This window comes from Lepisosteus oculatus, chromosome 18 (genome assembly GCF_040954835.1).
Source record: "Lepisosteus oculatus isolate fLepOcu1 chromosome 18, fLepOcu1.hap2, whole genome shotgun sequence".
In the NCBI taxonomy this organism is placed as follows: domain Eukaryota; kingdom Metazoa; phylum Chordata; class Actinopteri; order Semionotiformes; family Lepisosteidae; genus Lepisosteus; species Lepisosteus oculatus.
The window spans coordinates 8,754,202-8,781,412 of NC_090713.1; the positions used below are offsets into that span (position 1 = coordinate 8,754,202).

The window sequence follows — 27,211 nt, forward strand, 5'->3', positions numbered from 1 at the left end:
CCCCTCAAGATCTTGGGGGTTTCTTTCCAGAGCCAGGACAATGAGACCATAAACTGGACTGAGAGGATTGCCAAGGTGAGCGCAAAACTATGTCTGTGGAAAATGCGGTTGCTGTCCCTCACGGGGAAAGTGATGGTGTTGGAAGCAGACATCCTGTCGGCTTTGGTTTACATGACTTTGTTCAGACGAGCACCACAAGGGATGGTCTTCAAGTTTGTCTGAGGAAGCAGGTATGAGTACGTCACGAGGAATTGGATGTGTCAGCCAGTGAAGGAAGGGGGGAGAGACGTGCCGCATTAATGCCTGAAACTTGACTGTATCCTCTTCTACAGCCTCTGTCAGGCATTATGGGAGTCGATCAACCAATACCAATACTTTTTCAGGCTGTGGTTCTTTCATCCATTCTCATCCAGCACAACACAGAGTGGGGAATGAGGGAGCCGGAGAAAAGGATCCTTGTGAACTTCAGAGGGAGGATGAATTGGCACCAAATGGGGCTTCTCCATGGCGAGGGAGCACTGGAAGGGACTGTGGGCCCAGTACAGGGACTAAACGGAAATCCCTATTCCCTGAGCTCCTGCAGCAGACTGGACAACCACAGTTTCAGTGTTGCCACAAGGAAAACGCTAAGAAAGAAGCAAGTGGTAGGGCTTGGAGGGGCTCTTTTGTTGTACAAATCCAGCCCCAGCATCCCCTTGCTCTAATTGATAAAGGATAATCATCTGATCAAGAATATTTTTAAAACAATTAAAAAATAATGTTTTGCTAAAGAGTGTACTTATTGTGAGATGTGAAATAAAGTTTATTTTGATAGAAAAAAATATTGTATTCCAGCTTTTCTATATATAGCCGCGGTGCCACTTTGACGAGATTTTCACTATTTGCCCTCTTCACATTTCTTTGCTGCGCTAAACACTCTTTCATCTGCACATACGTTGCAGCCTCATGACTGCCCTGAATCCCATTTCTCTTTTTTCAGGATGCTCGCTATTTAGTTTCCCCTGTACCGGAGCCTCTTTGTATTTTTTCTCTTGTTTTCGGGATGCTCGTTATTTGGTTTCTCCATACCTGAGCCTACCTTTTCTTTTTCTGACCCACGGGCCGTGAGGTAGATTTTTCCCTTCAGCTCCAGCGTTACCTGGTGCACGCAGCCAGCCTTCACTCTGCACAGCAGTCTCTGCGGCCTCAAGTCTGCTGTTCTAAGCTATCTGGCTTCCCAGGAAGCTTGCAACATGGTTTATCCTGCACATGAGACTGTTTTCCAGCCGGCGGATTGTGTTTGGCAGAAACCCCAGCTTCCAGCCTCTGCTCTGTGCAGCAGTCTTAGCTCTAAGCTTTGCCCAGTGCAGCAGCTCGAATCCCATTCAATGCTGAGGGATGATCTTTTCCAATTATCAAATAAAAGTCTAAACAGTATACATCTTAAATTCGTTAATTGGAAAAAGATCGTCTCTCAGCATTAACCAGGATTCGAAAGCAGGCATTTCCTAGTGACAGCCCAAATGCTCCACATGCCACGTTAAGCTTTCACTTAACCAGACCAGGCTTAAGACCAGACCTCTTCTACTTCCAGATACATTTAGAGATGAACGGATTAATGTCACAGAGAGACGACAGTGAAAAAAGGGCAGAGACTTGGGAGATTATTGCTTATCTGTGTGTTGCATATACTGGCCAGTGTTTTTGTCATGGTGGTGTGTTTGTCTCCACACTCAATCAATGTCTTCAAACCTCTCTACAACAAAAAGATTGAACAACACAGTTTGCCCTTGCCATTCCATCACCACAAAGTAACTACTGGCATGTGCATTGTGGACCAGACCTGGGGAGAGGGAGCAAAAAGGAAATAAAGAAGGGACAGAGCTGCACGATATCTGGCTATCTGTCACAGACAGTTCTCAGACAAACCTGATCTGTTTTCTTTTTATATTGAGCCTCCTCCTCTAATCACCTGCACATTCCTGACCCTGACTGAAAGAACTGCAGGATTCCACAGAGTGGGACTGGCTGGCCAACAAGGATATAAAAAGACTGATTTGAGCACTTAGAGGGACTTTCTTCCTCCCACCAGTCCCTCTATGCAAAACAGCCACCTCTTTCAGTGAGACCACAGCAGAGAGGGACATTTGGTCCAGGATTAGCATACCGAAGGAGACACTGGCAATAGAACTGAACTACTTTGCTGGGAGTTTGCCTACCTGGGGCAGGGAAAAGTGGGTCTAGAGAGCAGGGACTGTGACAATGAATGGAGTGAAACCTGTGGGCCTCTCTGTAGGATTTAAGTCTGACCTGGATATGACAGAGACGGGGAAGACTGGACTATGTGTATTTTTTTTGTTGATGCTTCTTCACAACAGTGACCACTGTGAGCAAATAGTTTCTTTGATTCCTTTGTGTGTCGATACATTTGTCTTTATGTTCCCTTTTTTTACTGAGTATTCTTAGTCTTCATTAGCTGAACCATCTGTATGGAAAAGAGCAGTTGCTGCCTTTCTGTTATGTAGGTTGTACTTACTCTAGTGATTGAGTATTGGAACCCCTTCTGATAATAAAATAGTTTCCAGTACGATTCCTAGCACCTTTGAATTGCTAGGCAGCTTGCTAAAGTTCCTTCATTTTGGAGAGACTACTGCTTTTGTTTTTCTAATAACATGTGAGGCCATAAATAAATCAATGCGCTGGAAACATTAATGTGATTAATATGCATCTACATTATTTAAGAGAAGAAGTGTGAGGGTGGCAGTAGTGCAGTAGTAATGTATATTATTATTACACTTAGAATTAAGGGTTATTCAATGTTTATAATAATCTTTCTGTTTGCCTTGTCCTAGCAGCTTTAGCATCTGTGTAAAAGCTGAGGAATGGATCTAAATAGGCCCAACTTTAAGAGACAGCTTAAAGCTGAGTCCATGCTGAACCATCTAGTGATATACTATACTTCTTTTCATTGGTTTCTCTTCTATTTTCAACTAACCTGGCCCTCTGACTTTACCAACCATATAACTCCAAGCAGACCATGTCATGACTTCACCTTTTCTCCAAGAAGCCAGGCAAAGAAAGTAAGTCAGTAAAGAACAGAATTCTGCCCAAGATATTCTTTCTAGAACAGAATAAATCTCAAGTTATGAACCCACTGTTCATTTTCCTTAACCCCAACTGCTCCACGGCGCTGTACAATGGCTGACCCTGCGCTCTGACCCCAAGCTTCTCTCCCTGTTTGTGTGTCTCCTGAAGTATGTGAAAAGATGAATTCCTAATGGAAGAAATTGTATATGGCTAATAAAGTGATCTTATCTTATCGTAACCTGTCTCCTCCAAACAGGTACAGAGTACACAGGGAGTGGCTGATGAAACAGTTTCCTTTCAAAGGTCACTCTTGGAAGAGCAGGCATACTGTAATTATCTTCACCACTTTAATACACCAGAGCAGAAGAGCAGACAAAGGTAAGAGTTCATTCCTTAAAATATGAGAAAATTAGAATTAGAGTGATAAAAGAGAGGATGCCATTTGCACATTTGGTAATTTGTTTTTATTTCAGTAGCTAATGAATTCAAGGATCTGATTCAGCTGTTCCTTTGATCCACAAACTGTGTACAGAAATGCCTGCTTTTCTCTCTTTTAAATACTCCTCACAGTTTCCACTTGAGTCCTCTAATTTGTGTTTCACTGTTCATTCTGAAGACATCCTTAGGGTCAAATTGTCCACTCATAATCTTTTCTATTACAGACTAACAAAATATGTTCTTGTTAGTGTAGGACTTTATTTTGACCATAGAAATGTATCTTGATGTTCAATCTTATGTTTATAGTTGTGGTCTTAAATATGTAACTCCATAATATTTATTAAGTAACATAAACAATACTTGTTTAGTAAGAATGCTTGATTATTTCATATTGGAAAGATCATAAAATTCTATTTCTCTTCAAAACTGTTTCTTAAAAACAGTGTGTTTAAAAAAGAAGCATTGGTAAATTATTCTTGCTGTAATATATACTTAGCAATTTATGGTGCCAACTATTCAAAAACATCAGAACAGTACCTAAACTGGTTATTCGTTTATGTTCAGTTATGAGATCTTGGAACAAATCAGAGACTTTTGTCACTCATATGTTTTAATGGGAATTTAGTTTCACTTTTACAAGTTTTTATTTATAAGCAGAAATTGTAGAAGTAATCATATAGTGAGGGATGAGTGCATAAAGTATCCTAACAGTTTTATCTTTTGTCTAGAAGATATAATTGGTGTTTGAACACACAGGTCAATATTGATAAATCAGTGAGATGTGAAGGGCAGAGAGACATGTTCTCACATGGGTTTAATGATACATATTGTATGTAAAGAACTAATGGGAATTAATGGATTTGGTTTGTTAAATTATGATTTTTTTTTTAAATTAAAATGTATTCCTCTTGAAAAATCTATCTTTCCATTGTGGCTTGCCCATGAACTCAGGCCTCACAATCTGCTCTGCCTGAAGATTTGTTGGCCTGATCACAGTCTTGTGACATTGTTAATATGGCATTTCAGCACTTTCATTTTCAATGTGTAATCTGTGCCTGTGTGAGGGCTTTGGTAAACAGTTTAAGTAATTTTCAGTCTTTCTGTTTTTCTTAACATCAAGGTGAATTAAAAATTAAATCTAAGGATTTCACTTTTTATAGAACATCTTCCTGCAATTCTAGGATTGTTTCATGTACAATATATTTTTTTCAAAACTTCAAATCTTTGTACCTGTAAAATTAAGACTATTCAAAACAATGTATAATTGAAGTATACGAAAGCAAATTCTAAAACACAAGAAACAAGTTTTGTAAAAGTAATTAGATCCTTCCTATGGTGTTCTATTTTGTGACATTTTTAAATCATGTACTGTATATGCATGTTAAGTACTTTTTTTCAGAACCCACATTTTGAAGATTTCTGAGTTTTAGTAAATGTCAGCATTGACATTGGATAATAAGGACATAAAACTGTAAACTGTTGATTGCACAAATATTCTGATCTGTGAATTCAGTATTTGTTGGAACCTCTTCTGATAGTAATTACAGCCACAGGTCATCTTGGGCAAGTCTCCTATTTAGCACCCTGGCTTGATGCCGTTCTCGGATTGCTCAAGCTTTCTCAAGTTGCTTGGGGATCGCTCAAAACAGCAGATTGCAAGCCTTTCCACAGATTTGCAATATCATTTGAGTTAGGACTTCTCTTGGCCACTTGAAGGACATTCCCTTTTTTGTTATGCCACTCCAGCGTAGTTTTAGCTTTCTGATTGCAGACATTATGTTTTGGGTCTTTGGGTTTTTGTGTTGTATGTCTATGTTTCCATCAGTGTTGGCAAGCTTACACGTCATTACTGAGAGAGAAATATCATAATGCTGCTAGCACCATGCTTGACAATAGGGATGGTGTTATTTAAGTGATGCACTATGTTGGGTTCATGTCACATGTAACAGTTTGCATTTAGACCATAAGTCCTTATGTGGTCTTATCTGACCACAACACCTTTTGCCACATTTTGCAGGATCGTTCAAGTGTCTTGTTTTGAACTCCATGCTGGCTTTGAGATGGCTGATTTTTATAACGACTTTCTTTGTGCCACTGCTTGGTTTGGAAAGATGTACAGTAAGCAGTGTCTGAGTGGTGTGATACACCATCCATTTCTTCATGACTGAGTAGGCTGTGCTCACAGAGATGTTCAGAGACTAAGATATATTTTTGAACCCTTCTATTGATCTGTGCTCTTTGATAACTTCATCAAAGTTTACGTGAGATAAACAAAAAAGAAAGCATAAAAAAAACAAATCTACATTTATAAATTAATCAAACTAACTTCACATTTCCTTGTTCCTTGATCTTTTTTTTCTGAGTCTTGAGATTAATTAGAGGTGTTACAAGGAAGTAAGCAGAGGTTAATTCCACAGAAATGTACCCTCTAAAATGTTGTCTGTGAGGTTTATGATATTATATCAGATGCACAATACAAATGACATACTTATTATGACCATGTGGTGGCCATAAAATCTATGAAGTTTGCAGTTCACATTCTAATTGCTTTGTTCAAGGCTTAATGCAGAATGTTGGCAACAATTGAGGTGTTTGTCTGCAAGCGAGCTAAGAGGCAGGAAAACATATGGTCAAAGGGGGTTGGTGGGTCACTCTAGTTAATTAATTGGTTAATTATAAATCATTAGAGCCTTCAACAGTCATAGCATTAAAATAATCAAACAGAAAAAGACAGAGAAAAACAGAAAAGATACAGAGAGAAGAAACACCATTGCCCATTACCTCTCTACTTGTGCCATGTGGTAGGTCCTTGTTTTCAGTCATTGAGACCAGGTAATCTGAGCTTTATTCTAGAGAGTTTGCCATCTTTAGAGAAATTCTGATTTCCTTTATTGTGGAATTTTCAGTTTTGAAAAAAAAATTCTCACCTACTTAATGCATTTCTAGAACAGGGAGCTTAAATCCCATGTTGCAGGAAGGGAGATTTAGTTCTGAATTGTATTCATTTCATATAATGCAGGTTCTTCTTTTTGTAACCTGATATGGTGTTGAGTAGTCAATTCAGTTTAATTTGCATTTTGTGTTTCTGGATATATAGAAATGAGTATATAAATTCAATGACAGTCCTTAAAGGGAAGTGGAGTTCGAGATAGGTAAAACAGAAAAACTCAGGGAGTGAGGAAGCCTCACAAGGACCACTGTATACATACGTTCACAAATGTGACAAATACTGCTCAATACGAGTTCGTGCGAACAACCTGCATATGACCATAGGAACGCAGAGATTTAAAAAGGTTATCATAATTACAGGTTGTGCGAGCCGGCTTGCCAGCTTACCAGCACGGTGACATCACTGCCATTCCCTCCAAATAGCAGGGACCTGAGCCGCTGGGCAGAGAGATTATCTCCCTTTAGCTCAAATGGCTGGTTCCTTGTTAAGTGATGCCGGAGGCCTGCGTTTGATCCCCCAGCGGTGTAGGGTGCATACCCATGTGAGCCTGAAAGTGCTACATTATTAATAATATCTTCTGTGTCGCATTGACATTGGAATGTTCTGTTTTACAAGTGTCAAAAGAGGTGATACACAACGTGTCTCCTCTATAACTCTTCCGTTTACAGAGAAATTCCGCCAGAGCCCCACAACATTGTCCAATAATACTCTTCTTGTGTCTAATTTTTAGTTTAGCACGATTTGCACGATAAGCACATTGTTTAATGGGGAAGACGTTACCCACGTCTATATCACTGTACAACACTTGTTTCAGTCAGGAATGCCATACCATCTCTATTTGATTTAAATCTGGGGATTAAGCTGAAGTTTTCACCCAGTTTTCACAAACTGTCTCTTGTTGACCTCCCTTTTCTTTTCATCCTCATTATTTGGTGTGAGAGAGGCTTCTTGATTTTGGCCATAGTCCATCTCCTTACCAAAGCTATAGTGCAGTAAGTTGTCTGTCCCGACAAATGATGCAGATTAATGTATACTATACTGATGAGCTAATATCTGAAGAGGGCTTCATAGACGAAACATTGTGTTTTATCTCTTCTCTTTTCAGCATGGAATAAACCCATTACTTGTTCCCTTACTGTAACTACTGCATGATTTCTTTATCCGTTCCAGCTAAATGAGGGGAATTAAATCAGTCAGAATCTCGGATTGCCAGTTATAAAAATGACCCTTCTTCCTTCATTTGTTTAACTTAAAGTATTTTGCAAAGAAAGTTTGGAATGAAGAGCGCTCTGAACAAGTTTTTCAAGATCACGGCTTCAAAATAAAAAAAACATCAAACCTTCGATTGGATGAGAAGATCATGCTTGCTTCGCAAGGATGTGAACTTTGAACGTTTTGTGATATTTAGAAATACCAACAAATTCAAAATAGTGTTGATAATATTTATTTTCAGTAATAATGACAGTAGTGGCAGTACAGCAGCAGTTTGAAATTATTCGTTGTTTTTAAGAAATCATTTAGCTTTGAACATGTTGTGATATTTAGAAATATAAAAAATGTAAATATAGTGTCCATAATATTTGCTATTTTAGTTTTTCAAAGAAATGTTTGTTTGAACCTCCTACTTCCAGTAGGAAAGGCACACACCTAACCCATTATGCCACACGTGGGCATGAGTTAAACTGATGCAGACATTTCCAAAGAAAGTGTACTACTGTGATAATTTGAGCTACGGTATTATATATTATATATTATATAATTATTTATTTCTTTAGATATGTGATTCCATTTTATATTCCCTATTAATCAAATTCTAAAAAGTATGTGTTTTTTTTACTGCGATAACGAGCTTAAGTATTCACATAAATGGTTAAAACATTATAACTTTTTATGAAGTATTTAAACTTAATATAATCAGAAGGAGCATGTAAAAAGTTTTCCAAAATAACCACAGTATGTAACCAAATAAAAGACTTTGATGCTTAAAAGGTTTAGGAAGAAAGTGGAATACTGGTGTGTATTTTTTCTTTAAACTACCAATACCAGCTACATACACTTTACATAATATGTTTATGTTCCGAAATTAATATCGTTTATGGCCATCAGATGCATTATGCTCCTCTTCTTTTTATGCTCAGCTACTAAAATTTCCCTTTAATTGTAAAATTCCATATAAATATTCACTACTAAGCGAATTAAAACATGCACAGTAAAGAGATGAAATAAATACATCGTTTCACCTACAACCAATGCACCACAATAGCCCCTGTAGGTTATTTTGGACAGCCAATCACATACCGCGATACACAGCAGTGAACTGTGGGTAATTTCGCATGGTACGGGGTTGTACTGTGCATTTTGAATGGCTGCATCTGTACATATGCTGTATTGAAAAAGCTATTGACTGTGGAATAGCCACTAAAAGCTTTCAGCTTATTTTTATATCAAATACATATGACTTTTTGACTTTAGATTTAGACTGTGTGCTATGCAGTGACTACCTGATTTAGGTGCATCTTGTTTGGTAGCGGCTAGTGACAAGGCTAGTTTTTTTTGTTTCCTGAATTTCAAAAATTATAATGTAGTGCTTCACAGAGATGTCCTAATCTGACCTTCAATCATGCTGTCCTGCAGCCCTTTCTCATATTACAAATGAGGAGTTCCAAAAATTAGAGAATAACAGGAATTCACCAGAGAGTCAATATCTATATATATATACTCCCATAACCCCAAACTTGTAAATTATTTATCCAAGAATACACCCAGGTGGCTGGTGTAATTAGAGGCATGTGAATTCCTTGCTCTCTGGCACAGTTTGGTGAAAAGAGTAATAATTAAGGCACAGTTGGTAAAACAGATGTTTATTAACATATATGTGTGTGACACATGTCGTGGAAACTTTATCAAAGAAGAGCCAGGAAAGGTGTTCTCATTCACTCAGTAAGGCATTTATTCATATTGTGCAATAGGGAAAAACAGCAACTACTAGTCTGTGCAGCAAGTGTGAGCTGATTTTCAAAGTAAAATAGGAAAAGGTCCCTTATTTTATACACTTAGCTGATGCAACACCTCAACTTGTTTACTTCATTTTGGTTGGTTAGTAATACAAAGACAGGCAAGACAGTAATTTTCCAGTCCTTACAGGTCTTAGCCTTGAAGGACAGAGAAGACAAGTACTGTACGTGTAGTTTTGTATCTGCCTTTTTTGCTGGGGCAGAGATAAACATTATTAAAACATCCCGTGTCCTTGACTCGCTGGGTACAATCACATTTTGTTCATAGAATCCAACTGCTTTTACAACACAGCTCTGTCCGTAAATGACATTTTTAGGATAAAACACTTTTCTTCAGTAACTTTCTATTACATTCCCTCCTTTTTATCCTTAAAAATGCTTTTACACTGCAGAGTCCTCACAGGGGTCACCTGGTGGATCCCAAGGCTCCTCAGAGTCCATTCTAAGCAGTGCATATTGATGAGTAAACATTTTCATTACTGTAGATCGAAGCATAGGGATAATAAGTCATACAACAACACAACACTACAATAACAGGCATGAATAGTTTCAAGAAAAACATTCCCCATAACCCAAATAACGATTTTAACCATGAAAAGAAGGGGGGCTCATTGTTAATGCCCCGTTCTTGATTTACTCTGTCCTTAAGTTCTTTCAGCTGGTGTATTGCGAGGGTGAGGTTCCCATGGTCATCATCATTAGCAGGGATATACGTACAGCATGAATCGCCTATCAGAGCACACACCCCTCCAGAGGCTGCATTCTGGAGGTTTAGCACAAACCTATTTTGCAATGCCATCAGCCTGACTCCTCTTAATTCTTGCTTAATTGCGCCGAGGCCTTCCAGTGTTTTATTAATAAAGGTGTACATTTCATAGCGGGTTATTTGCAGCTAGCAAGCATTAGCTACAGATTGAAGACGTAGACCCATACATTTCAAGAAGAGTCCCTCCACAGGTTTCCGACTCAACCTACCAGGAGAGGCAGCAGAATGAGGCATCAAACTACACACGTAACAGGACCCATTTGGTCAAGTACTTTTCACAGTATAGTTCATGTAATAATACCACAAATTGTCCTGAAAATCAGTATGATCAGTCTCATTCAGCCAGTCAAGTGGGGAAACAACTTCTCTCCTTTGTCTGCTTTTTGGAACTGGAGTAGTTCCATTTGGGCCTCCAGTAGCTCTATTGTAGCTTGTCAGTCAGTACTGTTTTTTGACCCTCGTCGACCATATAGTTGCCCACTATTGCTCTAGATGATAATGGCGCCTCCAGTTCTGTTGACAATTTAACAGTGAAAATAAGTTGTAGCCTGTCTCCTCCAAACAGGTACAGAGTACACAGGGAGTGGCTGATGAAACAGTTTCCTTTCAAAGGTCACTCTTGGAAGAGCAGGCATACTGTAATTATCTTCACCACTTTAATACACCAGAGCAGAAGAGCAGACAAAGGTAAGAGTTCATTCTTTAAAAAATGAGAAAATTAGAATTAGAGTGATAAAAGAGAGGATGCCATTTGCACATTTGGTAATTAGTTTTTATTTCAGTAGCAAACGAATTCAAGGATCTGATTCAGCTGTTCCACTGTTGCACAAACTGTGTACAGAAATGCCTGCTTTTCTCTCTTTTAAATACTCCTCACAGTTTGCATTTGAGTCCTCTAATTTGTGTTTCACCGTTCATTCTGAAGACATCCTCTGGATCGAATTTGTCCACTCATAAACTTCTCACTTACAGACTAAAATTAATCTGTTCCTGTCAGTGTAGGACTTCACTTTGATCACAGAAATGTGTTTTGATATTCAATCTCACTTTTACAGTATTGGTCTAATATTTGACTACACAGGATTCATTAAGTAACATACACGATATTTGCTTTGTACAAATTTGTTATTATTTCATGTCATATCTCTTTTCCATGTATATTGGAAAGATCATACAAATTCTATTTCTCTGCAAAACATCTTCATTAAAACAGCGTGTTTAAAAAAGTGTTGGTAAATTCTACTTGCTGTAATGTGTACTTAGCAATTTATGGTGCCAACCTATTCAAAAACATCAGAATAGTACCTAAATTGGTTACTTGTTTATGTCTAGTTATGAGAACTTGGAACAAATCTGAGCCTTTTACTAAGGTTTACATGTGTTTTATTGGGAATTTAGTTTCACTTTCACTTTTAACTTATAAGCAGAAATTGTAGAACTAATTGTTTTCTGATATTGTCTAGAAGATGTATATGGTGTTTGAATATACAGGTCACTATTGATAAATTTGTGAAAAGTGAAGGGCAGAAAGACATTCTATATCGTGGGTTTAATTTAGATATGTTTGGTATGTAAAGTAATTGATGGGAATTATTTGGTTTGGTTTGATAAAGTGTGATTTATTTGGTAAAATATATTCCTCTTTAAAAATATACCATTGTAGTTTGCGGCTTTACAATCTGCCTGAAGAGAGGTTGGCCTGTTCAAAGTCTTGTGACATTGTTAATATGGCAACACTTTCATTTTCATTGTGTAATCTTTGCCTGCTTTAGGGCTTTGGTAAACAGTTTTAGTAACTTTAAGTTTTGCTTCATCTTAATATTAAGGTGAATTAAAAATGTAATGGATTTCACATTTTATAGAACATCTTCCTCCAATTCTAGGATTGTTTCATGTACAGTATATAGTTTTTTTCAAAACTTCAGATCTTTGTACCAGTAAAACTAAGACTATTCAAAACAATTTATAATTGAATTATAAGAAAGCAAATTCTAAAATACAGAACCAAGTCTTGCAAAAGTAATTATATCCTTCCTATGTTGTTCGAAAGTGTGACATTTTTCATCAATTTCCCTACGGGATTAATAAAGTATTATCTATCTATTTTTAAATCATGTACTGCATGTGCATTTTTTAAATACTTTTTTTCAGAACCTGAATTTTGAAGATTTCTGAGTTTTAGTAAATGTCAGTGTTGATGTTGGATAATAAGGAGATAAAACTGTAATCTGCTAATTGCACAAATATTCTGATCTGTGAATTCAGTATTTGCTGGAACCCCTTCTGATAGTAATTACAGCCACAGGTCATCTTGGGTAAGTCTCCACCAACTTAGCACCCTGGCTTGATGCAGTCCTTGCAATCTGATTTTCAGATTGCTGAAGCTCTCTCAAGTTGCTTGGGAATTGTTCAAAAACAGCAGATTGCAAGCCTTTCAACAGATTTTCAATATAATTTTAGTTAGGACATTGTGTGGGCCACTTGAATGACATTCACTTTCTTCTTTTTTCAAAGAGCCCTTTTCCTGACTGTGCTCTTTGATAACTTCATCCTGGATTTACACGAGATAAACAAAAAAGAAAGCATCAAAAAATAAATCTACATGTATAAGTCAATCAAACTAACTTCACATTTCCTTGTTCCTTGATCTTTTTTCTGAGTCTCGAGACAAATTAGAGGTTCAAGTGAGGTGTTACAAGGAAGTAAGCAGAGGTTTGTTCAACATGATTTTACCCTCTAAAATGTTATCTGTGAGGTTTATGATATTATATCAGATGCACAATACAAAGGATATATTGTACATATTACAAGCATGTGGTGGCCATAAAATGGTTGGCAGTGCACATTCTAATTGCTTCATTCCAGGCCTTATAGACAACATTTGGAACAGTTGAGGTGTTTGTCTGGCTGCAAGTGAGCAAAGAGGCAGGAAAACATAGATGGTCAAAGGGGGTTGGTGGGTTACTCTAGTTAATTAACTGGTTAATAGTGAATCATTAGAGCCTTCAACAGTCATAGCATTAAAATAAACAGAAAAAGACAGAGAGAAACAGAAAAGATACAGAGAAAAAAAGAACCATTGCCCCATTCGTCTTGTGGTAGGTCTTTGTTTTCAGTGGTTGAGACCAGATTCTGACTAGGTAATCTAAGCTTAATTCTAGAGAGTTTGCAATCTTTAGGGAAATTCTGACTTTCTATATTGTGGAATTTTCAGTTTTTAAATAAAAAAAATATCTCATACTTGATGCATTTCTAGAACAGGGAGATTAAATCCTATATATATATATGTCATATTTGATTTGAAATACAGATACAGCCATTCAAAATACACGGTACAACCCCATAAAAAGTTACAATGTTTTAACTTTTTCTATGAATCTTGATCTTTTTTTCTGAAACGGGGAAAATCTGATCATGTTTCTCTATAACAATAATAAAAAAAACATTATTTTACATATCACCTTTATGTGATATCACCTTAAGGACAGCACATACAAGGGTTAATTGCACAATGGACCGTGCAAAGAAATTTAAAATAGTCTTCTTTAGGTGTGAGGGCAGGAGTGGATCGTAGAAGGCATAATCAGTAAATTAGGAAAACAAAGAACAGGACAGGTGAGATGTTTATCCAGAGAGCGAGTGATCAGAAAAAGGAACAGCTGTTACGCCCAGGTTTTACGCTCTCTCTCTGCTGAATGAATAAAAGCATTTTATTAAAAACGCGTTTGCGTTTGTCTGGGTATTTACTTTGTAATCTGTGGTTTACATCTACTGTATTGTTTTGAGATGCCACTTTTAAAGGTGATATGTAAAATAAAGTTTTTTATTATTGTTATAGAGAAACTTGATCAGATTTTCCATGTTTCAGAAAAAAGAAGATTAAAATCTGTAATCTTTCCACTTGTATGTCATCAGAAAATACAAGAAGTTTCTGCTTTGTGTAAGGATGGTATCAAAAAGTAATCTAAGTGGTGAGAAAGCTGTGCTCCTCAAAGCGCTTTACAGGATAAAAACAATAACAGCAATAGTGTTAAGCTGGGCAAACGATTTTTTATAGAAATACAAAATGAGATATAATGATGTGTTCCAACTAAGACATTAACGAGTACAACCTCCCTCTCTGCGGGAGTGCTGGCTGTGACGAATTAAACCAGTTTCACAGGTATTGTATTTTCAAAGTAGAAGGGGGCGAGATTTCCAGCTTAATTTTCGTGTTAAATAATTTTTTTTAATTAAAATTCAATCTATACAGCAATTGCATATTTGGGTACCATTTTATAAAACTTTCATGCTTAAAATGTTTAGGGAGAAATGGAAGACTGATAATGGAATGGAATGGAATGAATGATAAGTGTCGCAGTTTAAATAATTTTCGTAGTTAGAAATTATGAAACGCACTGTTAAAAGCAAGGGAGTTTTTATGTCCGTTGCAGTAAAAGAAAATGCCTGACAAAGTAGGGCTTGGACAGATTCCAAGTGCTATTTTGCAATTTACGTTGCATTGTCCATTGTGCTGCTGTAATACAGTTTAAAATAAGTCTAAACTGTATCAGCTTTATTTATGGGTTGCAATTTAGAAAAAGTCAAAAACCGCACTCAAAATCCAATTTAGAGCTTTCTGGCAAGAGGAGACACCCAAATGAATAATGTAACATGCCACTGTTTGTGCATGAACAAAGTTATACTGCTATTTCCTTAGATACGCGATTAAAAAATAATAATGTTTTGAATCCCCGGCTGAACACATTCCATAAGAATCAGTGCTTTTATATATCGCCTTTAAAGGTGGCTTCTCAAAATGCTTTACAGGATAAAAACAACAATAACAGCAACAACAACAATATTGTATTTCATTGCACTTTGAAAACCAAGTAATAACTTAACTATATGTGCAAATGTTTTATGATATGTCGCTGTTGTGAATGTCTGTGGAGTGTATCTTATTTGCCTGTCTGTCCTGGCTGTGCTCTCTCACTTGCTCTCCCCCTCTCTCTCCCTCAATTCAATTCAATTCAAGGTGCTTTATTAGCATGACAGATGGGTACAATCAGTGTTGGGTATTTACTTTGCTTTGAGCTTCCACTTTTAAAGGTGATATATAAAATCAAGGCTTTAACTTGCTTTAACTCCGCAAGTCTGAGTTATCGTGTCTGTCCTATCCAAACTCGAAAGTATTACAAAATGTATCTTTATAGCAGGTGGTGTACAACTTTTTAGTATAGATTACACTTTTCTAAAATGTATTTAAAAAATAAAAACGATTACAATCTAATCTTTCCACGTTTGATCCCAAGATCCCAAGAAAAATAAATCTAAACGGGGAGAAAGTTATGCTGAAAGTTTATTAAGATACTTAGAAGACATAGATATCAATTTATTTAGCATTTGTCTGATTGTGAATCAAAAAACACATACATTTAAACACGCGTTTACGATTTAAAACAAAACGCGATTCAAATCAATATAAATGTTTATTTTGTAACGCATAGGTGACTATTCATTGTTATTAAAATGACTTAAATTCGATCATGTTGTGATATTTAGAAATATAAATTTGTTTGGTGTGAGTGAGGTTTTATTTAATCTCTGACCAAGGGAAACGTTTCATTTTTTCAAAGAAATGTTTGTTAAAAAAAAGTCATGGTTCCAGTGGGATTCAATCACAGACCATGTGATATGGGAGTCAGGAACCTAACCCACAGTGCCACCGGGAAGGTCACATGGAGAGTGCTGAAAAAGCACTACAGAAACATTATCAACAGACAATGTACAGCGTGTACTATTCTTGTGTTGCGGTACATGAAAATAATTATATCGTTATTAATTTCTTTAGATACGCGATTCCATATTATATTCCCTTTTAATCAAATTCTAAAAATATGCTTGTTGACTCCGGTATCTCTTTAGTTAAAGACTTCGATGCTTAAAATGTTTAGGGAGAAATGGAATACTGGTGTGTATGTTTTCTTTAAAGTACCAAGACCAGCCATATACTGTATGTTTATGTTCCAAAATTAATATTGTTTATGGCCTTCACATGCTTTACAGTATGCTCCTATTCTTTTTATGCTCAGCTACTAAGATTTCCCTTCAGTGGTAAAATTCAATATCTACAACGGGCACAGTAAAGACGTTTACTGTAAGTCTTTCTATGACAGACCAACGGACCACGAGTGCCCCTGTCGGTCAACCAATCACGTACCGCGGTACCGCGCGTCATCTTGCGTCAAAATGCGCGACGCCGTAGCCAATTACCTCCGGTACGTGTCTGTACCGCGCACTTTGAATGGCTGCATCTGTAATATGGAATCGCACATCTAAAGAAATTAATTATATATTTTTATTCTTTTAAATCACATTATCACAGTAGTACACTTTCTTTGTAAGCATCTGCATCAATTTGACTAATTCAAATTTCCACTCATTCAAGTTTCCACAATTACTTGGAAACTTTTTGCTTTCAGCTACAGCCTAAGTTGTTAAGCAGCATGTTGGTGTAATGGGTTAGGTGTATTTCTTGTATACTAGAGGGTGGTGGTTCGGACCCAGCTGTTGCTATGAGTTTTCTTTTGACAAATAAATAAATATGTCTTTGAAAAATTAAATACCAAACATTATGGAAAATAATATATATATATTAATGTTCTTATAGTGGTAATAGGCAATGGACTGTCATGTACTGCGCTGCAAACCCAGATCAGAGAATTACTTTGTTTCTTACAGAACTGAATTTATAAAAATAGTCCACTATTATAGCTTAAAAAGCATTTAAACACGCGTTTGCAATTTTAATAAATAAAAAAAAATGAAAATAGTGTGAAAATGTCTTCTCACCTCCTTGTCCCCTGGGGGTAATGGGGACTCTCCATTATAAACGTAAATGTAAAGCCCCAAAATAAACACACTGTAATAAATAACGTGTTCTACATTGACCTTTTTATTAAGTGATAGACAAAAAACAGGGCAATGACTTTCTCTGCCAGCCATTTGAAGAAGTAAGTAGGCGACTCAAAGCTTGAAGCTTGAAGATTTTCTATTGATCTCCTTAAATCTTTTAATATACTCCTCTAAATGTTTTGTTTTATATATTCATCCAGTAACAATGAGTAAATTTTCCATCTCCCCTTAATGTTTGTGTACTCAGAATTTTAATTGTGGTGGTAGTTGAGTGCCATCGAGTCAGTATTGACTCATGGCGACCCTATGGACAGTCCCACTGTCACTATCCATAGAGTTTTCATGGCAAGACAGGGAAGTAGATTTGCCAGGCCTTTCTTCCACGCAGATACTGCCGACAGCTCTCTCCTATATTGCTGCTGCCCAGTATGGGTTATTAGAAAACTTTGCGCCCGATGTGGGACACAAACAAGTTACAACCACAGATGGCACCTGTCATTAATTGAACCTCATTACCTCGTTAATCTATCACACCTGACTCCTTCACTATTTAAACCCTCATGTACCACTTTCCCATGCTCGGTAATGGAGTCTCTCTCTCTCTTCTGAGCTCATTGCCTGTCGGCAAGCTCCTTCCATACATTTCTCCTGAACAACTCTCCCGGCTTTTTCGTTCAAGTTCTTTGACCTTTGGATTTCACTCTTTTTGGACTTAACTTTTCAGATTTGTCTGCCTTTCGGAATATAAACACGTGCCACATAGGGTCCTGCTTATTCAGTGGTGTTCAGCTCTACCTAACAGAACCAACTACCCTGAGATTATAACTCCCATGCTCTACCAACAGAGCTAATCGGGGATGCTGAATTCTAATTGTACTGAACCATAATTTGAAATAACAAGAGGATAGTGGCCTTAGTAAACTGTAAGATGTCATATGTAACCAAAAAATAATCTAATCTAGAAAAGGAATTATGCCTGCTAGAGAAAAAAGTATAGTCCTTCTCACTAATATGAAGGGTTCTCCATACATCTGATAACGTATCAATTAACTTTTGAAGTGGCTGCTTTGAAAGGCTGCTCCCTGTTTTATCTATAGTATGTCTCATAAACACGTTAAAATCTCATCCAAGGTATAGAAGTATCTTTAAAACATATGAGTCTGGCTTCTATTTATATAAAAATACAGGATTATCTAAGTCAATATAGTAAATATTGACAAGCTTGAATTTTATAAAAAATAAATCAACCATTTTGATCCTCTATTTTATTCTCTAACACAAATGGTGCTGTTTTTGTATTCGTATGGTGACCTCCCCTTGAGGAATTACTAGAACAATAGACCTGATCCACCCAGTCCCAGCAAATATGATAAACATTTGAAAATTCTAAGTGTTTCTTGCAGAAAAGCCACTTGTGTTTTGAGAATCTTACACCATTTGGCTGTATTAGCAGCTTTTACATTTTAAGTCACAGCATTAATAGAATTATCCATCTTAAAACCTCAATTCTAAATAAGAAAGGAAAAGACTATCCATAACATCCATCACAGTACCAATTAGAACAGTGATAATTAACTCCATCTCCTCTGGTGTGTCCTCATCCCCCATCACCCCACCTTTTCATTTTTTTTCGATTTTTAATACATTTTCTATTTTTTATATTTTGCTTTATCCCTTTGCTTTCATTATAATAATATTTCTTCTAATTCTTCTACACTGTTAGTCCATAAACGATTCCTTTAGACGCATGTTATCATTTTGCAGTTTTTCCGTGGTATGAGTGAGTACAGCGACTTTGTCACTTAGCGTTTTATTCTCTTTCTTTGATTAGTGTTTTATTGAGGATAGTGTTTCTTTTAATTCACCAGTGTCACTAACAACTTTCTGTAGCAGATCCAGCTTCTGCAATTTTTCAGATATGGGGATATCTTTTCAAATAAGTAGATATCAACTGCAGACCCTTTACTGGCTTTACCCTTGGTCTTCATAGCCTAATCTTCTCAACTTTGTCTGTGCTGTTCACAGGGTCCAGCTGAAGAGATCAGGGTCACCAGTGCCCAGCTGTGTGTCTATGATGAGTGACGAGTCAATGGAGCCACCAATACGGTTTGGAGATGGAACCCTTGACACTGACCCCAGGTGAGGTCACTGTTGTCCATCATATCTCCCTTTCTTATTTTCTTTGTTCTGTGAAAAGTTTAAGAAGTTTATGAAGAATAAATACTGTACCTGAAGCTGAAAACTGCTAAAAAGAAATGTACAGCTAGTATTTTCTCCTGACTAATGGATGAAAAAGTGTGTATCCACTGCAGACATGATCAGATATACACACAGGTTGAGGAACAGAGAGCTGTAATTAAATACAGAAGTAATAAGAAAGGACCTGGATTCCTCAAAACATGTCTAGCCCTTGAAGTTGTGTGACATCATATATGACAGACGCAGAGATCTATAGATCCAGCTCCCTGCTGTGTGTTCATGAAGACCGACCCTTCAACATATCAACCACTAGAGTGTGGAAAAAGAAATTCCACTAGGACACCCTGTCCATTTACACAATAATGTGAACCTGGTTTTATTGAGTTTAATTCCTTGTCAGTGGCATTGGCAGCAGATTGAAGACAACTTGATGATGATGGATGGCAGCTGCAATTACAATTGTTAATCTGGGTATTTCCTTCACACTGTATTGTAATTATTAGTTTACAAAGTCAAGCCCCTTGTCCTCACAGTGGAACCTGCCTAGAGAGTCCTGTAGTCATGTGTGTTCAGAGTCAACAGGGTGACTTGTATTAGTAGACAGACACTGGTAGGTGTAGGTAAACACTTGATACCTGCATTGCATACTACAAAATAATGTATTCTAGACAATATGGGAAAGCAATAAAAAAGAATGTTAGGTTATTTAGTTCAAAGCAAATAATTTGTTGAAGGATCTTCTGTTAAAACTGTATAAAGCACCAGTGAGGTCTCATTTAAAATTGTGTACAATTTGTTTGAATTTGGTCACTGTGGTTACAAACAGATTACGTCTCTGCAATTAGTCCAGATATAATCCTTGAACAAAGCAATGTCTAACAACTGAACATTTCTAATCTTATAAGAGTGGCTAAGGGGAGTCCGATTCAAGATTATAAAATCCTAAAGATAATGACACACTCAGCCCAATGGCCTGAATCACTATGAACAGTGATACAAAATGTGAGAGACATGAGTTGACACTACAGGAAAGGGCATTTCAAGCTGAGGACAGGAGGACCTTCTTTACACAAAAGCTTGCTGAAGAGTGAAACACACAACTAAGCCATGTTACTGATACCCTGGTGTCTTTCAAGAACAACACAGTCTGAGAGCCTTGGATCAATTAGCTACCAACTAGCAAACTGGCTATACTGCCTGAATGGGCTCTTCTAGTGATTGTAGTTTAGCGCTGTAAATATGGAGCACTACTTGCACCTGATGGATTTTCACATTTTCACATACATGCTGTGTTGAATTTCTGCTGCTTTTATAAGATTTATAATTTAACATAGATTAATGATTGTCAAAAACATATAACACCCATGTCACTCTGTGTACAGTATAAACAAGGCATTTCAGAGGCCTAACATTCTGTTCACCCAGACAACCCCAGACTGCTACTAAGCATTAAACTCTTAATGCATAGAGATAATGCATGAGAGGCCACATAAGAGATAAGATGCCTTCTATCTAAATATAAAGCAACCTGCAGTTAAATCTCTCTCTCTGCAACCCAGATGCCACAAAATAAATGGGAGCCTATGTCCCTACCATAAAAATGCACCCTAAGCAGGGCAGACGTTTCTAACTGAGGCATCTTTTACCCAGGAAACCCAAGTTCCCTAAAACACAGAATAGCATGCTCTCTCTAACATAGTTCAAATGCTTAGCTCCAGTCAGGTCTGGTTTGGATGATCATGAAGTAGGGGCTCTCACCTTGCACAGGCTTCAAGTCCCAACTCCTCTGGACTCCTCTCTCTTCTCTGCTTGCCTGTTTCTTATTTCTTCTTCTCTCTGTGCTCTTAATGTGATCTTATATTGAGTGTGTCTGTCCTGCTCCTTGACAATCATTAATCCACAACTTCCCCTTGTATACTAAGGTAAACTTTACAATTGTTTTTCCTCAAATGACCCCCAGACCTCAGCAAACATCCTCCCTGCTTTGAAGTTAGAAGTGTTTACTCTGTCAAGTGTAACAAACTTATTCTAAAATCGAAGAGACACTTCTTAGCCACCTAAAGCTGTAACAATACACTACTGATTTATCACTTATACCTACAACATCACCAGCTATATGATCAATATGTGACTTCAATAGAGCAGTTCTGACTCTCCAGTTTAAAAGTGACTCCAGGATCACTGAGCTGCTCCAATGTGGAAAGCCAGCAGAAACACCCTGGGGTTCAGGCTGTTCACAAACTGGGACTGTGTGCTGCCCTCTGTAGGCTCTTTCCATCAGGCAATGAAGAGGGAAAGGGGCTGTGAGGGCAGAAGTTGAAGTGGGAGAACAGCCCCAATACCAGCACAGCCAGTCCTAAACATCATATACTGTAGGCAGTGGGAGAGAAGCACTTGAACACTGAATGAGACTTTCTGTAGAGACACACTTGGTCACAGTACTTCAGACCAGTGCCCAGATACAGAGAAAGGAGATTAATGGAAAGACTGTGTCTGTGCTGTTCACAGGGTCAAGCTGGACAGGCCAGGATCACCAGTGCCCAGCTGTGTGTCCAAGATGAGTGGCAAGTCAATGGAGCCACCAATGCAGTTCAGAGGTGGAGCCCTTGACACTAACCCCAGGTGAGGTTAATGCTGTTCATTGAGTGTATCTGTTAGCAGGTCATGAGATGAGATTGTGTAAACTGGATCATCTCTTCTTTTCTCAGTTTCTTTGTTCTGTAAAAAGTTTAAGAAGTATCTAAAAACACAGAATAGCATGTTCTCTCTAACATGGTTAAAATACTAACAGTAGCTCCAGTCAGGTCTGGTTTGGATGATCATGAAGTAGGGGCTCTTGCCTAGCAGAAGCTTCAAGTCCCAACTCCTGTGGACTCCTCTCTCTTCTCTGCTTGCCTGCTTCTTGTTTCTTCTTCTCTCTGTGCTCTTAATGTGATCTTATTCTGTGTGTGTCTGTCCTGCTCCTTGACAATCATTAATCCACAACTTCCCTAGGTATACTATGGTAAATTTTACAATTGTTTTTACTCAAGGGACCAGACCTCAGCAAACATCCCCCCTGCTTTGAAGTTAGAAGTGTTTACTCTGTCAGGTGTCACAAATTTAATCTAAAATCGAAGAGACACTTCTCAGCCACCTAAATCTGTAATAATACACTACCGATTTATGATTTATACCTACAACATCACCAGCTACATGATCAATATGTGACTTCAATAGAGCAGTTCTGACTCTCCAGTTTAAAAGTGACTCCAGGATCTCTGAACTGCTCCAATGTGGAAAACCAGCAGAAACACCCTGGGGTTCAGGTTCATGTTCACAAACTGGGACTGTGTGCTGCCCCCTGTAGGCTCTTTCCATCAGGCCATGAAGAGGGAAAGTGAAAGTGAGGGCAGGAGTTGAAGTGGGAGAACAGCCCCAGTACCAGCACAGCCAGTCCTGAACATCATATACTGTAGGCAGTGGGAGAGAAGCACTTGAACACTGAACAAGGCTTTCTGAAGGGACGCAATTGGTCACAGTACTTCAGACCAGTGCCCAGATACGGAGAAAGGAGATTCATGGAAAGACTGTGTCTGTGCTGTTCACAGGGTCAAGCTGGACAGGCCAGGATCACCAGTGCCCAGCTGTGTGTCCATGATGAGTGGCAAGTCAATGGACACACCAATGCAGTTCAGAGGTGGAGCCCTTGACACTAACCCCAGGTGAGGTTAATGCTGTTCATTGAGTGTATCTGTTAGCAGGTCATGAGATGAGATTGTGTAAACTGGATCATCTCTTCTTTTCTCAGTTTCTTTGTTCTGTAAAAAGTTTAAGAAGTATCTAAAAACACAGAATAGCATGTTCTCTCTAACATGGTTAAAATACTAACAGTAGCTCCAGTCAGGTCTGGTTTGGATGATCATGAAGTAGGGGCTCTTGCCTAGCAGAAGCTTCAAGTCCCAACTCCTGTGGACTCCTCTCTCTTCTCTGCTTGCCTGCTTCTTGTTTCTTCTTCTCTCTGTGCTCTTAATGTGATCTTATTCTGTGTGTGTCTGTCCTGCTCCTTGACAATCATTAATCCACAACTTCCCTAGGTATACTATGGTAAATTTTACAATTGTTTTTACTCAAGGGACCAGACCTCAGCAAACATCCTCCCTGCTTTGAAGTTAGAGGTGTTTACTCTGTCAAGTGTCACAAACTTAATCTAAAATCAGAGACACTTCTCAGCCACATAAAGCTGGAACAATACACTACTAATTTATCACTTATACCTACAACATCATCAGCTACATGATCAATATGTGACTTCAGTCGAGCAGTTCTGACTCCAGTTTTCCTGACTCTCCAGGAGATTCATGGAAAGACTGTGTCTGTGCTGTTCACAGGGTCAAGCTGGACAGGCCAGGATCACCAGTGCCCAGCTGTGTGTCCATGAAGAGTGGCGGGTCAATGGATCCACAAATGCAGTTCAGAGGTGGAGCCCTTGACACTAACCCCAGGTGAGGTCAATGTTGTCCTTTGAGTGTATCTGTTAGCAGGTCATGAGATAAGACTGTGTGAACTAATTCCTTTGTTCTGTGAAAAGTTTAAGAAGGATAAATACTTGACAGCTAATACTGCTGAAAATAAAATCAAAATTTTACAGCTAGTGTTTTCTCACGACTAATGGGTGAAAGGGTGTGTATCCACTGCAGACATGATCAGAGACACACACAGGGTGAAGAATGGAGAGCTACAATTGAATACAGGAGTGTTTTTTTAAGGAGTGATGAGCACTCCTGATCTTGTGTGACACAGGCAGAGATCTGTGGAATCAGCTGTGTGTCCATGAAGATCAACTAATAGAGTGTAGAAAAGTAGCTCTGCTGTGATACTCAGTCCATTTACACAGTATGATGAACCTGATTTTATTGAGTTGAACTCACTTAAATTTGTATGGCCAGAGGTGTGATGATCACTTAATGATGATGGCATAGTTGGCAGCTGTAATTATGACTTTTAATAGAGATGTTTCCATCAACTCCAGCTCTTCGTCTTCATAGTGGAACCTGGTCAGTGAGTTTTGATGTCATGTAGGGTCAGAGTCAGCAGAGTGAAATGCAAAAGAACCGTCTCAGTGCTGGTGTGTCTTGATGGCCTGGTAGACATCCTGGATCCTGAACACTCAGCACACAGGGTTCTGGCCAAGCCAACCCAGTGCAGGAGTAAGAACATGAACAACCTGGATTATCTGATTGTCCATTCTGATGGACATGAATCAGAAAGAGACATCCAATTGTCTGGCTATCAGGCCACGTGATCGAGGTCTTACTAGGTCAAGATGTGTTTAGGCTCATGTGGAGTGATTTCTACACAACAAAATGTCACACACAGGTATCTCATAACTCTAGCTTGTTGTCCAGATAATGTAGAACACAGATAATGGCAAAAACGAGCAGGATAATGATGTCTTTTGACAATCCCATTCGTTTCTCAATTTCTCTTTCTCTATTTAATGCCGAGCCACCACTTTAACAGTGCTTCGTCATTGTTCATTATACCCCCTTCACTCCCTTTCTGTGAGGACAGACTATCACAGGACAGTGTTTAAGAAAAACACATATTCCACATGAAGAAAACATGCAACTGCAACAGAATTACAATACGTTCACATGACAAAGTCAATTTACTTTTACTTTTTTGTGGGTGTGAATCTCCTCCTGTCCTCAGCTCTATATGTGGTTGTGTGTTTCTACTCTTGTCCTCAGCTCTGTGTTTATGTGCGTCTCAATCTCTCCTCCTGTCCTGAGCTTTATCTTTCCCCCCTTCCTGTCTTGAATTCTTTATTGGTCTGTTCCTCTCTTTTTTCTCAGGTCCTGAATTCTTAAACCTGTATTTTTTTAAGGAGCAATATAGTGAGTGTCAGGAGGGCTTTATGACTCTAAGATAAAGGTACAATGTGAAGATTTACATTGCCTTTGCTCATAGGTCTTCTAGGCAACAGGATGTGTCATGTGATTTCTGCACTGACAAGAAGATGAGAGCTGTGAAATACTGTCATGTCTGCCCAGCCTCCTACTGTGAGACACATGTCCGACAGCACTACACGGTCCCAGCCCTGCAGAAACACAGACTGGTGGACATCAGTGGAGCCCAGGAGCCCAGACTGTGTCAGCAGCACCACAGAGCTCTGGAGGTGTTCTGTAAGACTGACCAGACTCTCATCTGCAGTCTGTGTTCAGTGCAGGAACACATGGGCCATGACACCATCTTTAAGTCAGAAGAGCGACAGACACAGGTAAGAGGCTTCAGTCACTCATCTGCGATGAGATCAGACCTTTGCTGAAAACTGACATTCTTTTCACCTGCTGATTCTCAGTGAAACTCTAAGGGCTGAGTGACTCTGTGCTGTGCCATCTCTTCCCTGAGCTCACAGAGATCTGTAGTGACCAGTGTGACTGAATTAATACACACTCATCACTGATGGCAGTGTCTGTGTGCTGTTTTATTTCACATGTACTGTACAGTGTAAAACATTAGTGACCAGAACTCAGTATCTCAGTACAGAAACACTGAGGGATGGTCTCTTACTCTTACTGCAGAACTATTTTCACTATAGATGCTGTCCTTCTCTTTCTATGAAAACTTTAGATCTATTGATTTCTTTGCAATCTGCCAATTCTGCCTCTTCCTGAAGTCTCACCCCTTTCTCTGCTCTTCATGATCAGGATGTGGGAAGAGCTGTGAGTGACCTTACAGATGATCTTGAGAATTTCCACACAGGAGGATTTCAGGAGACTGACCAAACAGGTTAGTGTGTGGGAGTGTCTCTCAGGAGAAGGACAGACTAGGTCAGTGTATGTGAATGAGTGTGCTTTGGTGACTGTTACTGTAGGAATTATTAAACATAATAATTTAACATCTCACACATGGATTCTAAATATGCAATATACACTTTATTGATACAACACTAAAACATGCATTACAAACCAACAAGAGTCAAAGAATATATTTGTGAATCTGTCTGTTATAATATGAATTGTTTGTTGTTACTCAGGGATTAAAGATGAGTAAATAACAACAAAGTTAAATATATATCAACTACTGTTATTGTCTATCTCATAGGGTATATGAATCTCAAATCAGTATCTTTTATATATCATATATCATTGGTTAAATCACATTCACATTCATATCCACATTGACAAGTAAATATGTATTCATTCACAACGCATCTGACTAAAGAACCAAAAAGGCAAAACATAACAACTGTCTCATGAAAAACAAGATTTCTTTTGTTTTTTACTGTTGCACTTTCTCAGCCTGAAGTCTTTGAACAAATCCTGACTCAGACTGCTTACTGTCATGTGATGAAAACAGTCAGAATGCCAGGTTAGCTGGAGAGAGAAAAGCTGAGCCAGTGAGCAAACCAATGAAATGATTTGTGTGCTACCTTATAAAACAGGAAATCACAGTTGTTGACTGACTGGGATGTCAGTAGATATATCTTGATACCCTCTAGCTCCCTCATTGGTTGATCATACAGATTGGAAGGTTAGTGACGTCTGACCCATTGTCTTGGGTCTTATTGTCTTGGTGATAGCTAAAGGAAGATTTTTAGAAATTTTTAATAACAGCTATAAAATCTCTAATATCTGTTAATTCTATAATAACCCTGACAGCGCCTGCCTGGCCTAGTCTTGGAGGAAACCCTCCATAGAGCATGTGCCTTGAATCACTGGCTCCTTGGCCCTCTGACTGGTCCACTGTGCAGGGACTCCTCTTTCTGGTTTTGGTGGGCCCATCCTCTCAGTTACGCCTCCTGGTAAAGGCACAGTTGTGTTCTGAGGAGACTGCTTTCCCTTTTCCTGTCCAGTACATCATCCTGTGGGCTTGCCAGCGAGCACCCATGGCTAC

At 38.3% G+C, this 27,211-nt stretch overlaps 2 protein-coding genes across 2 annotated transcripts in view; both read left to right on the forward strand.

Moving 5' to 3' along the window:
- Window positions 1-27,211, forward strand: part of LOC107076301 (protein NLRC3-like) — a 369,350-nt gene that overhangs the window by 255,865 nt on the left and 86,274 nt on the right. The window lies entirely within an intron of this gene.
- On the forward strand, window positions 90-26,124 carry LOC138223948 (uncharacterized). The gene is made up of 9 exons (XM_069180126.1): window positions 90-230; window positions 333-644; window positions 10,800-10,921; window positions 19,157-19,270; window positions 21,839-21,952; window positions 22,921-23,034; window positions 23,701-23,814; window positions 25,283-25,592; window positions 26,023-26,124. The coding sequence occupies exons 1-9, from the start codon at window positions 90-92 to the stop codon at window positions 26,107-26,109; spliced, it is 1,428 nt and encodes a 475-aa protein (XP_069036227.1). The 3' UTR covers window positions 26,110-26,124.

What these genes read in the sequence shown, in the direction of transcription:
- LOC138223948 (XM_069180126.1), top strand. Translation starts at nt 90, where the DNA reads ATGTCTGTGGAAAATGCGGTTGCTGTCCCTCACGGGGAAAGTGATGGT. An exon ending in GAGCAGAAGAGCAGACAAAG is followed by an intron (nt 10,922 to 19,156) that starts GTAAGAGTTCAT and finishes TGCTGTTCACAG; the next exon opens with GGTCCAGCTGAAGAGATCAG. An exon ending in GCCCTTGACACTAACCCCAG is followed by an intron (nt 23,815 to 25,282) that starts GTGAGGTCAATG and finishes CTTTGCTCATAG; the next exon opens with GTCTTCTAGGCAACAGGATG.